The sequence below is a fragment of the Neoarius graeffei genome, chromosome 1 (genome assembly GCF_027579695.1).
Source record: "Neoarius graeffei isolate fNeoGra1 chromosome 1, fNeoGra1.pri, whole genome shotgun sequence".
Lineage (NCBI taxonomy): Eukaryota > Metazoa > Chordata > Actinopteri > Siluriformes > Ariidae > Neoarius > Neoarius graeffei.
In genome coordinates, this window is record NC_083569.1 from 1,959,334 (window position 1) to 1,974,405 (window position 15,072).

A 15,072-nucleotide genomic window follows, 5' to 3' on the forward strand; every position below is an offset into this window, starting at 1 on the left:
GTGCAGGAAGAGCATTAATTACATTGGGTAGTGCACTTAGTGTAGGGAGCTTGGAGCTGTTTGGGATTCGACCGGTTGGCGTTATCCTGTCTTATTGGGATAAACCACGCCCACTGGTACAATCGTCACCGGTTCAAATTGGCACAGAGAGAGAGAGAGAGAGAGGTGGCGGCGGCTGGAGGCAGACGGAGCTCCGCTCGAACCGGGATTTCTCCCTTTGTTTTGTGGATGAACGCGATGATGTGGACCTCTTTAGGACGAATCATATTTTTTCACCTGCTCACCACGCAGCCTTATTTCGGAAAAGGTTCGTTTCCATGGCAACAGAAAAAAAATTATACGTACATGAGGGGAAATTATGATATGTAAAAAAAAAAAAAAGATGATAAAAATATCTCAGCGTTTATATAGTCTATAAATGTGTGTGTGTGTGTGTGTGTTTGGTTTTTTTTTTGTATAAAAAGAAAAGATGGCTGTAACGGCTCGGTTTTCTGAGGGTCGCTGCACCTGATGTGATTTGACACTTCAGCGTTATTGTTCTCGGGATTTCTAGAAAGATTTCTGAGGGGAAATGAACCGTAAACGGTGAGGTTTTGCGGAGGTCCTGTGAGGTCAGGCATTGTTGGTGTTGTTCTGAGGTGTAAAGGCTGCTGTGTGCTGTGAGCCGCTGCAGCTCTGAGGTAAATGAGCCCGTTAGCCTGCTAGCTAAAGCCGACATGTAGCGGAATGGAGAGGCTCTCGCGCTCCGACTGCGCGCGCACGCGCGCTGCCTGCCTGCCTGCGCGCGCTCTCTGTGCGACTGAGCCCCGCGCGCATTTTAATGAATTAAAGACTGCAGTAATTGCGTTAATTAACGGCCTGACTCACTGAGTCACATGTTGTTGTTGTTTACGGGGCTGTTTGTTTGTGTTCCTGAGCAGGGTCCGAAACGGAAACGGAGTGCGAGGAGGGACAGTTCCAGTGCAAGAACAAGAGGTGCATACTGACTATATGGAGATGCGACGACGACGACGACTGCTCCGACAACAGCGACGAGGAAGACTGTCGTAAGTATCTCAAAAAAAAAAAAAATCGCAAGATGAAAATCGCGAAATAACACCGATTACATCCCTAACTAGCACTACGTTCAGACTGCACCCTGAAACGACCCATATCCGATTTGTTGTGAAATCCGATTTTTTTGTTAGGCCGTTCACATTACCAATTATATGAGACTTGTATGCGATCTCCAACGCTACGTTCACACTGCAGGCTGAAGTGACTCAAATCCGATCTTTTCGCCCATATGTGACCTGTATCCGATCTTTTATTGACAATATGAACGACACAGATCCGATTTTTTCAAATCCGACCCAGGCCGTTTGGATATGTGGTCCTAATTCCGATTCCTATCCGCTCTTTTCATATGCGACTTCAGTCTGAACCGCCAGGTCGCATTCATCCGACTTACACGTCATCAACAAGCCACAAACGTCACTATTCTGCGCTGAAGTAGGCGGCGGGTCTCTCAAAAAAAGTTACAACAACATGGCGCATGACATCAATGCGAGGGACGCTTCGGGCTGTGAAGGTTCTGAATCTTCTCAATGGAAGGACGCAGAGGTTAGGGAGCTGATTTCCATTTGGGGGGATACAGCTATTCAAGCTAGATTGGATGGGTCATACCGCAACCGGGCGGTTTTACTTCCGTAAACACTGGCCATGCTCACTGCGTGTGACGTCGTCGTATCCTGCAGTGCGCATGCGGAACACTTTTAGGTCGCTTTTCGTTCATACTGAGGATCACATACAAGTCGCATATATTTGTTAATGTGAACGACCTCACAAAAAAATCGGATTTCACAAAAAAATCGGAATTGAGCATTAAGCCTTGCAGTGTGAACGTAGCGCAAGACTACGTTCAGACTGCACCCTGAAACGACCCATATCCGATTTTTTTGCCCATATGCGACCTGTCTCCGATTTGTTATTGACAATCTGAATGACACAGATCTGATTTTTTCACATGCAACCCAGGCCGCTTGGATATGCGGTCCTAAATCCGATGCATATCCGTTATTTTCACATGCGACTGCAGTCTGACCGGACAGGTCGCATTTGTACAGTTTTCAGAATTTAAATAGACTTTTATAGAATTGATCAAGCTAATGGTGGATTTGGTAGGGACCTGGATGTTGATCTGTTAGCCTGATTAAATAAAACAGTTTCTATAACTGATTTATAACTTAAACCATCCTGTACCACATCGCCAGGTCTCGCCTCATCTCCATCGCAAACCGCACTGGTGTTTCTGCACCTTGAGCCAGCGCTGAGAGAAGTTGCAGAATTCAGCTGGCTATAAACAATCTAAATAAATATTTATAAAAATGTAGAAAAAGTTTATTAATATGACGAAATAAATATGTGCAAATTATTCAGCCTGAATTAAGAGTTTGGTAATACAGCGGCCGTATCCCAAATGACTGCCTACTGAAGCTCGAGTGCACTATATAGAGTTTAAAAATCCATTACTTCCTAGTAACATGTAGTGCACTTATATAGAAATTAGAGAGACATTTAGGAGTCAACCCTCGTTACCAGGCTACACGTTTTCATTTCAGTTCAGAAACAAAAACACACACGAGACCTCACACTTTAACACTAACCAGATAATTAAACAAACAAACAAAAAAGAAATCATTAAACTTGAAGAGTGCGCTTTTTTTTTTTGTTTACGTATTACGTAGATGTGCTTATTACGTGTCAATTTGCGCATGCGGGACACTTTTGGGTCGTTTTCCGTTCATATTGGAGATCGCATACAAGTCTCATATAATTGGTAATGTGAACGGCCTAACAAAAAAATCGGATTTCACAACAAATCGGATATGGGTCGTTTCAGGTTGCAGTCTGAACGTAGTGTAATATGAACGGAAAACGACCCAAAAGTGTCCCGCATGCGCAAATTGACACGTAATAAGCACATCTACGTAATACGTAAACAAAAAAAAAAAAAGCGCACTCTTCAAGTTTGCAAGTAAAGCATGGAGATGAGGCGAGACCTGGCGATGTGGTTTTTGTGGCGGCGGCGGAACTCACACAATAATCTGATTAATGTGGGCAGCAGAGTAATGAGACCGAAGGTGTCAAATTACTGGAAATTTCCAGAACAATCTTATAATCTGTAATACAGGATGGTTTAACATCCAGGTCCCGACCAAATCCACCATTAGCTTGATCAATTCTGTAAAAGTCTATTTAAATTCTGAAAACTGTACAAATGTTGTTGTTTTCCACCAAAGAGGCGGGATTAGCCAACGCAGAATAGTGACGTTTGTCTCTTGTTGATGACGTGTAGGTCGCATGAATGTGACCTGTCCGGTCAGACTGCAGTCGCATGTGAAAATATCGGATATGCATCGGATTTAGGACCACATATCCAAGTGGCCTGGGTCACATGTGAAAAAAATCGGATCTGTGTCGTTCAGATTGTCAATAACAAATCAGATACAGGTCGCATATGGGCAAAAAAATCGGATATGGGTCGTTTCAGGGTGCAGTCTGAACGTAGTCTAGGACAATCCTGATCTCCTAATATCTCCTGGAACCACCATAAAGCTTCATCGGATTGTCCACTTAAAGCATGTTCATTAGACCAAACAAAATAATACATGTGTTTCCGGTTACCCAACCGACCCTGTAAAAACACTGCGACCCTTCAACTGTATGACCACGATAAACAAACTATTTCTCGCGCCTGACCCTACCTGCTTGGCAGCCACCTGGCGAGTCAAACGAGAACCCAGGGCTCTATGTTAACTTTGAGACATGGTTGCCCATTCGGGAACCATTTGTAGAAATCTGGTTGCCCGAACTCAGAACATGGTTGCCCAAATATTACATATTATTTTTTTATTTATTATTCAACCTTCTCAGACGCTGTCTGTATCAACAAGCATTGACACTAGCGCCCCGTGCGAGTAATGCGGTAGCTAATTAGTCATGTAGTGAAGGACATACCATTATTCAGTCCCCCCAGGATTCCGCGGGCCTTTTTTGTGATTGTTGCGGGCTACAATGTCTGATGTTGCGGGGGGTTTTCCAAAAAATTGCGATGAAAGTTGCGGTGTTTTTTAGGTTTTTGTTGCGATTACATTGCAGGAGGAAGTGAAAGTTGCGAGAAATTGTTGTGATTTTCTCTTTTTGTGATTAAAATTGAGTGATATGTTAAATATTAAGTTATTACTGAAAAACTATTAATTAAAAAAACAAAGACACTGAGAAATGGTCCTATAAACAACTTTACCAATATAAAAGATTACCAGGACTACAAAAATGCAGAAAAATCGGCTTTACTTATCCAAATGCACCTGTTGGTTCAAAAGTTGAAGTGCAGAGAACCTCACAGCACAACATGAAGTTCCCTTAAAATATAATATAAATGCCTCAGCTTTCATGTAAGAAAAAACACTATTAATACTAGTACTGTGTGCAGGCAGTCTCTCCTGAAGACTAAATTAAACAATAATTATAAACTAATAAAATAAATGGCTCAGGCTTCATAGAAGAAAAAACAATTTGAACAGAATCTCACAGTATGATGCTGAAGCTGCCGAAACAATGGAAAATAAAATACCATTTTGGCAAAAATGTTGGCATCCGTTAATTTCTTGTATTAAGTAAAAAAATAATGTAAAGTGCGCACAGTCCTTCACTGTAAACAACACACACTTTCAGTAACAGAATTTAAGCCTACAGAAACACTGACTCGCACATGCTGCTTCTCTTGAACGTAGACATGGAAGTAAGGCGGAAGGTAGTTTGTTGATGTCACCTCAAGACGACGCCAACGATTGGTCAAACTTGCGGGAAAGTTGCGGTGATTGGATATAATTGCAACACCGCCCTGAATTTGCGGGGATTGGTTGAATTTGCGTTGAAGTTGCAAATCGCGAAATCCTGGAGGGTCTGAATAGAACACTGAATATGCACTACGTGATAATTATTAGCAATGGGAAACTGCATTGCGAGCCTGCGATGCGCAAATGTGAATTTTGCTAATTGTTGAACATCCCGTAATGACGCGGTCTTTCCGAGTCAAACAATCACAAATCGTGATGGAATTTCATCATAATATGAACGAATAAACATCGTTTTTCACGCAAGTTGACATATTTGGGTAGTTGCCCAAATGGCAAGCATTTGTGAGAGTCTGGTTGTCCGAATCTATTGAATGGTTGCCCCGGGCAATCGGGCTACTGTTAATGTCGAGCCCTGGAACCGCTAGAGCGTGTCATATACAGTAAACCACTCGGTATTTGCCGAAAGACACGAGGCCCGTCAGGAGTAAATTGACAACCAACACGCACCTCCCTCTACTCCAGCCCTTTCAAACCAGCACGGGCACGGCCTGGTAGGACGCTGCCTCGCCAGTCATTCGCCACCGTGCAAGCGCTGCTCAGCGACTTAAGTTTTGATTTGATCCATGGCTCCAGCCCACCTTTAAACGTTTATAACTCGGACACCGAAGGCCGCAGCAAAGCCAAATTTCGTAGGCATTTCTAGACGGGTCACCGTTAGATGCAATCGAATACATAGCTGAACAATGCTGCGTATTCTTGCTAGCGTTACAGTGATGATTATCTTAGATTTTTAAGTAGAAAAACTGGCCACCCTTGTGTTCATGCCTCGCAGGGTGGGATGTAAATGACTGCTTGCACATGCGCAGTATATTTCATCGATTCTTCGGGTGCCTATAAAATGGAGGTTCGCCTCGGAACAAACAGCGACACAGTGGACAGAAATGTTTGCTTGTCAAATCAGCCTATTGCAACGCAAAAGATATTCACAACAATTAAAAATATTTCCAAATGAAGAACTATAGAGTAACTACAATGTTTCCTACAACAAATCACACAGTTCTGACATTCTGGGATCAGTTGCAAACATTTAACGAGTATTTTGCAAAAAAAGTTTTCAAAGGAAACCTCTCACTTTTTCCTACCTACCCTAGAAAATTTGTCGTAAACTTTTGGGATAAACAAATTTTTTTTCCCTACCTACCTACCCTATTTTGAAAACCCAGGAAACACATGTATTATTTTGTTTGGCCTTAGTTTAACTGATGATTAGTGAATCAGAGGCGTGTAGGACTCTGGGAGTGGCCCGGAGATGAGAACTGATCTTTGTACTTGTCGCTTAGTGTTATGAAAGTAGAACATAAATACAGAAGATACAGGTTTTCATTTCCGCTTTATTCTGTCTTATTGATGACTCATCCTGCACTACTCTTGCCTTTGTCCGATTAAATACTTTCTAGAATATATACACCATCTTTAATTTAATACAGACACAATCCTATAATATTCTGTTTATTCCAATCATCACGATAACGAATCCTGTATGAAATAATCCTTTGTTGGATAAGGGCGGCACGGTGGTGTAGTGGTTAGCACTGTCGCCTCACAGCAAGAAGGTCCGGGTTCGAGCCCTGTGGCTGGCGAGGGCCTTTTTGTTTCCGTTTCTGGTTGAGAGTACGTCGTGCGCATTCTAGCTGCCACTTCTCACCGGAGCTTTTTTCTTTTCTCCCCTTTTTATTTATTTATTTTTTCTGTGTGTTTGTGTGGTTTGATGTTTATTTGAGTGTTTTGTCCGCCGGTTGTGGTGTAGCAGCTCCGGACCCAGTTTTGGGCGTCGGTTCCCTCCAGGCCTTGGTTCACTGTGGGTGATGCCTGTGCTCCCAGCTGTGGACTGCAGTGAGCTCGTTGCTCATTTTAACATCGTGGTTGTCCAGCGCTCTGCGCTTTAATGCTCGGCGTGATGTTCCGAGTGATGTTGCTCAGTGGCGTCGCGGCGGCTGTGCAGGCAGTTTGGGACACACCAGCGCTCTGCGTGGCGGTGCTTCTGTGCTCGCTTTGTGGATCCATGGCATGGTGTTCGAGCGATGCTGCTGGTGGCGTCGCGGCGGCTGTGCTGGCGGTGTAGGACTTGTTTTCATGCGCCTTTTGGTGGGACTGTGGCTGCTACACCACTGGAATGATATCCTGACCCCATTTGGTGGACTTTTTTTTTTTCTTCTGTCTATAATTGTAAAGCGACCTTGGGTTTTTAGAAAGGCGCTATATAAATTGAACCTATTATTATTATTTTTCTGTGTGGAGTTTGCATGTTCTCCCCGCGTCCGCGTGGGTTTCCTCCGGGTGCTCCGGTTTCCCCCACAGTCCAAAGACATGCAGGTTAGGTTAACTGGTGACTCTAAATTGAGCGTAGGTGTGAATGTGAGTGTGAATGGTTGTCTGTGTCTATGTGTCAGCCCTGTGATGACCTGGCGACTTGTCCAGGGTGTACCCCGCCTTTCACCCGTAGTCAGCTGGGATAGGCTCCAGCTTGCCTGCGACCCTGTAGAACAGGATAAAGCGGCTACAGATAATGAGATGATACTGATATATATGAATGTGTGTGTGTGTATGTATGTCCCGCCCCTAGGGGTGTATCTCACTCTACCTTAGCAGCTTGTTAGCAGTAAATACAGGAGTCTAATAATTTTTTTTTCCCAGTGTTTTATTCACTGGTGTAATACATCATCTCTATCATTAAGAGTCAGTGACATCATTTAATCTACCATCGGCAACCTCGATGCAAACACATACACCATAACTCCACAAACACACACTGGGCCTCGTCGTCTAGGATTAAAGACATCCTGGTTAAACTGGACACGCATGACACTGGACGTTTCCGCTTTTGACCTTTAACCCGTGACATGAATCAAATTTGATTTGCGTCTTTTAATAAACATTGTTCAAGCCTCATAAACATCGAGCAACTAGGTGTGAGGAGAAAACCAAAATACACTCACGTGCATCCTTAATTTAATACAGACGCAATCCCATAATATTCTGTTTATTCCTATCGTCACGATAATGAATCCTGTATGAGATAATCCTGTGTTGGATTCCCAAGCTAGGGGTCACAAGAGAAACTCACAGTCTTCTCTCTCTCTCTCTCTCTTGTTTCACTGAATTATTTTACAAATGAATACTAGTCGGGAATTCAGACAGAAATTTGAAATATGGCCAAGAGATGTAAAAGTGATAAATTATTAATCTTTGAAATATGCTGATAAAAAAAATGAAGCAAATCGGTCCAGTGATTCAGTTATTATGGGCATTTTTTGGGTCTCGGATTTTGCTCTTTTCAGAGAAATGGTCTGTGTAAAACAAAAGGCAATTTTTGTGCTCATCCTGGGAATAAAACTGTGTATTTGTTACTAAATTGCTAAATTTGATGAAATTTTCTATGCTATATTGTTTTCTCCCCCACAGAATCCAGACATTTCAACTTATTTTTACTTATGCACATAATTAATGAGACTAATTAGCATACAATTATCAAATTTTCATACGGTTTATGAGGATCAATGGTAATATTGATAGGTTTTCTGTGGGCCATGAACATCTTTAAAGTGTCCCAACCATCTAATTTGCATATCTCATACAATTTACATATATAGATTAATTTGCATACATGCATTAATTAGACCTAAATAATGTAAAAAAAAATCTTATATTGTTTGGCTGGAAATGCTTTCAGTAGCTAAATCATGCTTCTGGCAGTCATTTAAAACGTGGCTATAACACCATGACGGAAATACGCACATTAGTATATATTTTGACCTCATTTGCATATAACTGACGATTCTGAAACGAGGGGTGCTGGTGTTCAGAAGCGGCAAAACACTCGTCAGCTTAAATAATCGAAATGAAGGCGCCATATTGGGCACAAGAGATCACTGTGTCTCGCTCGAGATGCTTTCTTGTGCAGATCGCACAACTTACCTGGAAAATTTGTGACAAATTCGCGAGACTCGCTGACGGTTCAGCTGTATGGTTTGAGTATTGAACGAGCCGTGGTATATATGGTTTGAAACCTGCATATGCACACATCCCACAATGCACTGGGGTATCCACGGTGACGTGCTGAAATTTCTTTTTCCTAACCACAGGGATGTGATTTTTCCGCGAATTCGCGGAATTCCGCTTTTTTCACCTCAAAATTTGAAAAAAAAATTTTTTTCCGATTTTTCGCTCAAAAATCCGCATTCGTATCCTATTCGTTCCGACTTTCAGTAATTCCGTCATTGAGATGAAACGCAGTGTTGCCAGATATACTGCTTACGTTTTCCAGCCCAAAATATTTTTTTTATTGGTAAATCTGGAAGTGTCAATAATTGTGGACTGTCGATAATTGTAGCCGCCGCTCTAGTTCTTTAAAATAAAGTATATTTATCCAAAACTGAGAAAATGTTCAGATGCTTCCCATGCTGTGAAAGTTTAGTATTGTTACAGTTAAGGATCAGTCCAATCATGTCCAGTTTAGTAAAGGTGTATGTTTTTTTTGTTTGTTTTGTTTCAGCCATTTTGTAGAGCAAAGTTGAACATGCTCTCTCAGTTAATGTCATCGTAATTGCTTTGACCTTCACTCCGTACCCCTTTATCGTTGCTGTTTGTTATGGAGGAAATCAGCACTAACTGTTTTTTATACATTTCAGGGGAATGATTCAGATTTTATTACTCATGGGTCAAGTATGATTCATGCGTGTGTTGAGTAGATTTTGAGCATTTTCCTGATTGTTCTTGAGTAATTCTATTTGTGCCGCACATCGATCTCATTTTCATCCTGGCCTCGGGGTGAAGAGTGTTAATTGTAGAGTGATAATTGCGACAGGTGTAATATTGCACTCGTCTTCAGACGTCCTTGTGTCTACTCGTCTCTCTGGAGCATGTGGCCTACATTGTCTGGAACAAAAACAAACAAAAGAGCGGAAATCTTTCCAGCTAAAACGGAGCACTTCATTATACTGAGTTTTTTTTTTTTTTTCCTGCCAGGATTAATTATAGCATCAGGAGACCTCGCTCAGATTCAGAACAGAACGAATTCTCTATGCTTCCGTTTGTCTTCTTGTTTCTATGAAACACATCTTAAGCACTTTTTTTTACTCAGAATTAAAAAAATTTTTTTTTTCTTGAATCACTTTTTTTCCATGATGCAGTATTATTCATATGGAAGACTCCTTATGCTTATGAATATTCATCAGCTTGGTAATAGCCTTAATCAGGGGGAAAACATTTTGCATGTCAATACAAGCAGATGTCTTCTATTAGTCGTATTCGGGCGGGGTTAGTTTCATTGGATAATTTCTGTATTTATTTGTTACACGTCTCCTCTATGATAAAACTCTCACGTCTGCTGGACAGCAGTTAAATGAGCGAGCCTTAACCTTAGGCCTTTAAGGTAAACATGTTTATTAATCAGGGGTTTTGGCTGTTGGTTGCCAGATGGTGGTTTTCTTTGCTAATGTTTAAAAGTTCTGCTTTGTAGCTGATCATATGGCATAATTTGCTAAAACGGAGACGTGTTTTTCTCAGGCTTAGCGTAGGAGACAAGTCCTCGTGGTGCACAAGCGTTTCTGACTTGCAAAATCTGTAATATATCTTTCTGTGAAGGACACTGGAAAAGGTTCTGTACATCCTTCATTGACCGATTGGGCCTCATTCATCAATGTTTTAATCAAGACGTTTGTAAATGTTTGCGTTAACCAAATTGAGTTAAACATTTCTGCGTACGTTGATCACCTATAAAGTGGAAATCATGTTCCCGACACAACTCATTCACTGACGCCCACGAAGCTCCATGAAAGGTAATGTGCGCAGACAGCTGGGAGCACAAAATGAAAGCTCAGGGTAAAGACTAGGGCTGTAACGATACACCCAACTCACGATTCGATTCGTATCGCGATTTTTGACCCACGATTCGATACACCCACAATTTTTTTTAAATGTTTTTTTAAAGTAGTAAATTTGACTTATTAACATTTACTTACTTACATTAACTATTTAATAACAGATAATTCAGACCGCTGCAGAGAATGAGTAATATGTATGCAAAAATGAACGAATGTATATCCAAAGACTGTTTTATTTCTCAAAATAATACTGTTGAGCCGGAAGCTCTGTTTTTTCGGTTCTGAAAAAGTCATTTTTCCAAATCGTGTAAATCCGTTAAGATTTTTATTTTTTTTGGGGGGGGGGGTGGCTCTGTCACTGTCTCACTCTCATGGGGCCAATGATTTTCTGTGATCGCGGAAAACAGATGGAAATTACGGAATTTTTATGGTGAAACATTGCTCGCGTGTCAAAATGTAACTGCCGCAGAAGGCTTCCGCCCAAGCAGACATGCCTTCAGTGTTGCCAGATATTGCTAACATTTTCCACCCCAAAATATGTTCAAAACCAGCCAAAAAGCACCTAAACCCGCCCAATCTGGCAACACTGCATGCCTTTCCGGTCAAGTGATTGTGATTGGCTTGTGGCACACCTAGCCAGCCAATGAGCTGCTTGTTTACAGATTGGCTCCCCGCGTCGCAACCAGAATGGCGACCGCTTAAAAGAAATGAATGCTCTGCCAGTGGCGAGTGTGGACGTTGCGTGACTCGCAGAAGATTGTCTCAGGTCGGCGAAAAAACGCCTTACTAATAGATATAAAAAATAAAAGTAATTTAAGTAAGTTTAAAATGTAATTTAAATAAAAAGTAAAGTATTCATAAATTGAAGTTTGGAAGCGCCTCTGTTTTTGGGCTGAGGAGAAGTTTGAAAGGGTGTACCGCGATTCTGCCTTCTTGTATCGCGACATGGATCGTGGCTCTGCGTATCGCGATTTCGATACGCATATTGTTACAGCCCTAGTAAAGACTGAAAAACAGAAGTGGAAGTTATTTTGACTCACTTCGATGCCAATAAATTTATTATTATTATGCGAAGACAGACTGGCTCCGTGTTCTCTAGAGATCCGTCGACCCGTCTTTTCGACGGCCGATGCGAGAAGTCGCTGGGTAATTTTCTGCAACGACAGGCTTCAAAACTTCTATCAGAGAAGATTATGATGAAACAAAAACGGGCAACATTAGTTGCACTGGCAGATCAAAATAAACACCAGTGGATGAGTGGGGACCCCAAACAACACAATAAATCTGCATCCCACGCGTGTGTTTCTCCGGTACACTGTTTGCTCTCTTATTTCTGAAGCGGGATGTGATTTGCTGCTCAGAACCAATAGCGTGCTCCCATTGGCCAGCGCACAGCACAGCAACCAACCACAGTCCTTGTTCCATACTACTGTACAGCCAGGTTCAGCTGGAGCAACAGAATAAAGGTCGGCCTCCGCAACCAACTTAGCACCTGTACGTTGGACCGCCTTGTTCGTCTAAGCTACGCCAAAATAGCAATTGAGGAAGCTGCAGAACTTTTCATGCAACCTCATCTGAGGCGTGTGTGAAATCTCTAATCGGAGATATCCAGAGGCGCCGGCGACCGGCAGTTTTCTCCGGCTACACAGACGGTCTGCGCCGGCTGCTCGAACCCAGAAAAAAAAAAAAAACCCACTTGCCTTTCAATGTTCAAATGATTTTAGATCATCTCCGCTGCCCGTAATTTGCTGCAAATCCAATTATTTCACCACAAAATTGTCTTCGATTCGGGTCATGACTGGAAGCGATGCCATATTTGTTGATTGAGTCTAACGCTCTGATTGGCTGAGCCGGACCACGTGACCACACCGTAGCATATTTATAGTTATTTTTTTTTCTTTTTTATCAGACATCTAGTTTTTAGGTTTGTTTACCTGACATGTTTCGACGTACGACTGTCGTCTTCCTCAGAGTGTCACCGGATGTTATTGGTGACGCATCTTTTATCAGCTGATGTTTCTGAAGGCGTGGCCTTCCTGTCTGGATTGACAGGTCGGTCACGCCTTCTGCTGTCTGTTCGTCCCCTGCAAGATGGCACTCCAGGTATGGGAGAGCATGTATGCTCCCTCATCCCGGTTGATGGTCCTCGGGCTTCGCTTACGGATCTCTATGGCCTCCCTGATCCAGCGCTGATGTTTATTATCTTCTGTGCGGATGACTCTGGCATTCCCCCGGTCCATAATGTGATTTTCCCTTTTGCAGTGATCTGTTATGGCTGACTTATAATTTTCCTGTTGTGCCTTTTCTTTTATTGTTCGGGTTTGTCTTGTAGCTGTCTCCTTTTCGCACTCTTTCTTGTGTTGAAACTCCTTCCTGTCTCCCCAGTGTAAGTTTGATTGCATAATTGACATGGAATCTCATATATGGTGTTGCATCTGTTGTCCGGATGTATTCTGTCTTTGGGATGAACCAGGATCTGACGGAGTGTTGTGTGTGGTTTGACCGGTGTGTTAATGTTGTGTTTCCTCATTGCTCTTTGAATGCGTTCAGTTATTCCTCTGATGTATGGTAATGTCACTACTCCCCTGTGTTCTTGTTTGTTGGTTTGTTTTTTCTCTTTCTTCTGTGTTTTATTGTTTTTGACCTGTTCCGCCCCTTTGGATATTGCCCATTGTGGATATTGACATGCCTTCAGTGCGTGTTGTATATGTTGTTCCTCCTGTTCTTTGTCCTGTGGATCTGTAATTATAAAATTATAAGTCAGCCATAACAGATCACTGCAAAAGGGAAAATCATATTATGGACTGGGGGAATGCCAGAGTCATCCGCACAGAAGATAATAAACATCAGCGCTGGATCAGGGAGGCCATGGAGATCCGTAAGCGAACCCGAGGACCATCAACCGGGATGAGGGAGCATACATGCTCTCCCATACCTGGAGTGCCATCTTGCAGGGGACGAACAGACAGCAGAAGGCGTGACCGACCTGTCAAACCAGACAGGAAGGCCACGCCTTCGGAAACATCAGCTGATAAAAGATGCATCACCAATAACATCCGGTGACACTCTGAGGAAGACGACAGTCGTACGTCGAAACATGTCAGGTAAACAAACCTAAAAACTAGATGTCTGATAAAAAAAAAAAACCTAACTATATTTAATATAAGACATAATGAACGTAATCGAAAGACGTAGCATATTGAGTTATGTTACAGAGCCAGGCAGCGTACTACAGAGGGGAACTGAGAAAGCCAAACACACGCACGCACATCTGGAGAGAAATTTCATACATATTTTGCAAGTATTTTCCAGGGAACTGGTTAGTAATTTATTCGCTGAGAGTGCACCAGAAGGCATGTAAATTTCAAAATTTTCTGTGGGGGCATGCCCTCAGACCCAGGGCTCGAAATTAACTTTTTTTCTTTGTGTCCCCCAGTGGTCCCGAATTCTGTGTTGTATTGTCCCGAATGGAAGCAATAGTGTCCCCATTTTTTTCCTCTCTGAAATAACCAGTGGTTAATATTATCATATGAAGTTACTATTATATTTGTAACTATGCGATTTTCAACCCTTTATATTATTTTTACAATAAGTCACAAGACACAAGTGACACATGTCCTATACTAGGGTTGGGCGGTATTACGGTAAGAAGGTATCCCGAGGTATCCAAAAGTACCAATGGTATCGGTCTCATTACCGTCATTTAAAAAAATATATAATATCTAAATAAATATGGAGTACATGAGGTCATAATATAAAATAATAAATTGAAGATCATCCCGAATAACTGTGTGATCGTATTTTCACTAATTCTATCAATTTCCTAAAGAAGTTCTCATCGCGTGCAGGGTTGTTTATGTCGTTACCATGGCAACCCTGCGTGACATTTGGAGTCTGACAGAAAGCTTCGCAAGAGACTGAGACCGGGGGTGTCATGGCTCAGATGGCTAAGGCACCGTACCATAAATCCGGGGACCCGGGTTCGATTCCGACCCGAGGTTATTTCCCGATCCCGTCTCTCTCTCCCCCGCTCATTTCCTGTCTCTCTATACTGTCCTATCTAAAAAAAAAAAGAGACTGAGACCGCGGTTGAAAGATGGCAAGTCAAGATAACGAGTTAGTGGCAAAAAAAAAATACAACATCGGCAGTGTGGCAGCATTTTGGTTTCAAACCAAACGAAAAATCTAATATGTCCCCTAAGGCACACCATAGCCTGGGGTACTCCACTTCCACGAGATCTCTCCAATGAGTTGTGTTTTGAGTAGCTTACATGAGTAACAACAAGGTAAAATAATATAACGTATGACATTTGGGATGTGGGTAATAAACGTTTGAAATGTCATCTACT

At 42.2% G+C, this 15,072-nt stretch overlaps 1 protein-coding gene across 1 annotated transcript in view; it reads left to right on the forward strand.

Annotated features, from left to right (window-relative positions):
* Positions 1 to 228: 228 nt before the first annotated feature.
* The window catches only part of LOC132890677 (low-density lipoprotein receptor-related protein 8-like), a 165,274-nt gene continuing 150,430 nt past the window's right edge, over positions 229 to 15,072 (forward strand). The window contains exons 1-2 of the mRNA XM_060927790.1: positions 229 to 307; positions 921 to 1,046. Of these exons, the coding sequence (XP_060783773.1) occupies positions 229 to 307; positions 921 to 1,046 (205 nt within the window). The remainder of the gene's footprint in view (positions 308 to 920; positions 1,047 to 15,072) is intronic.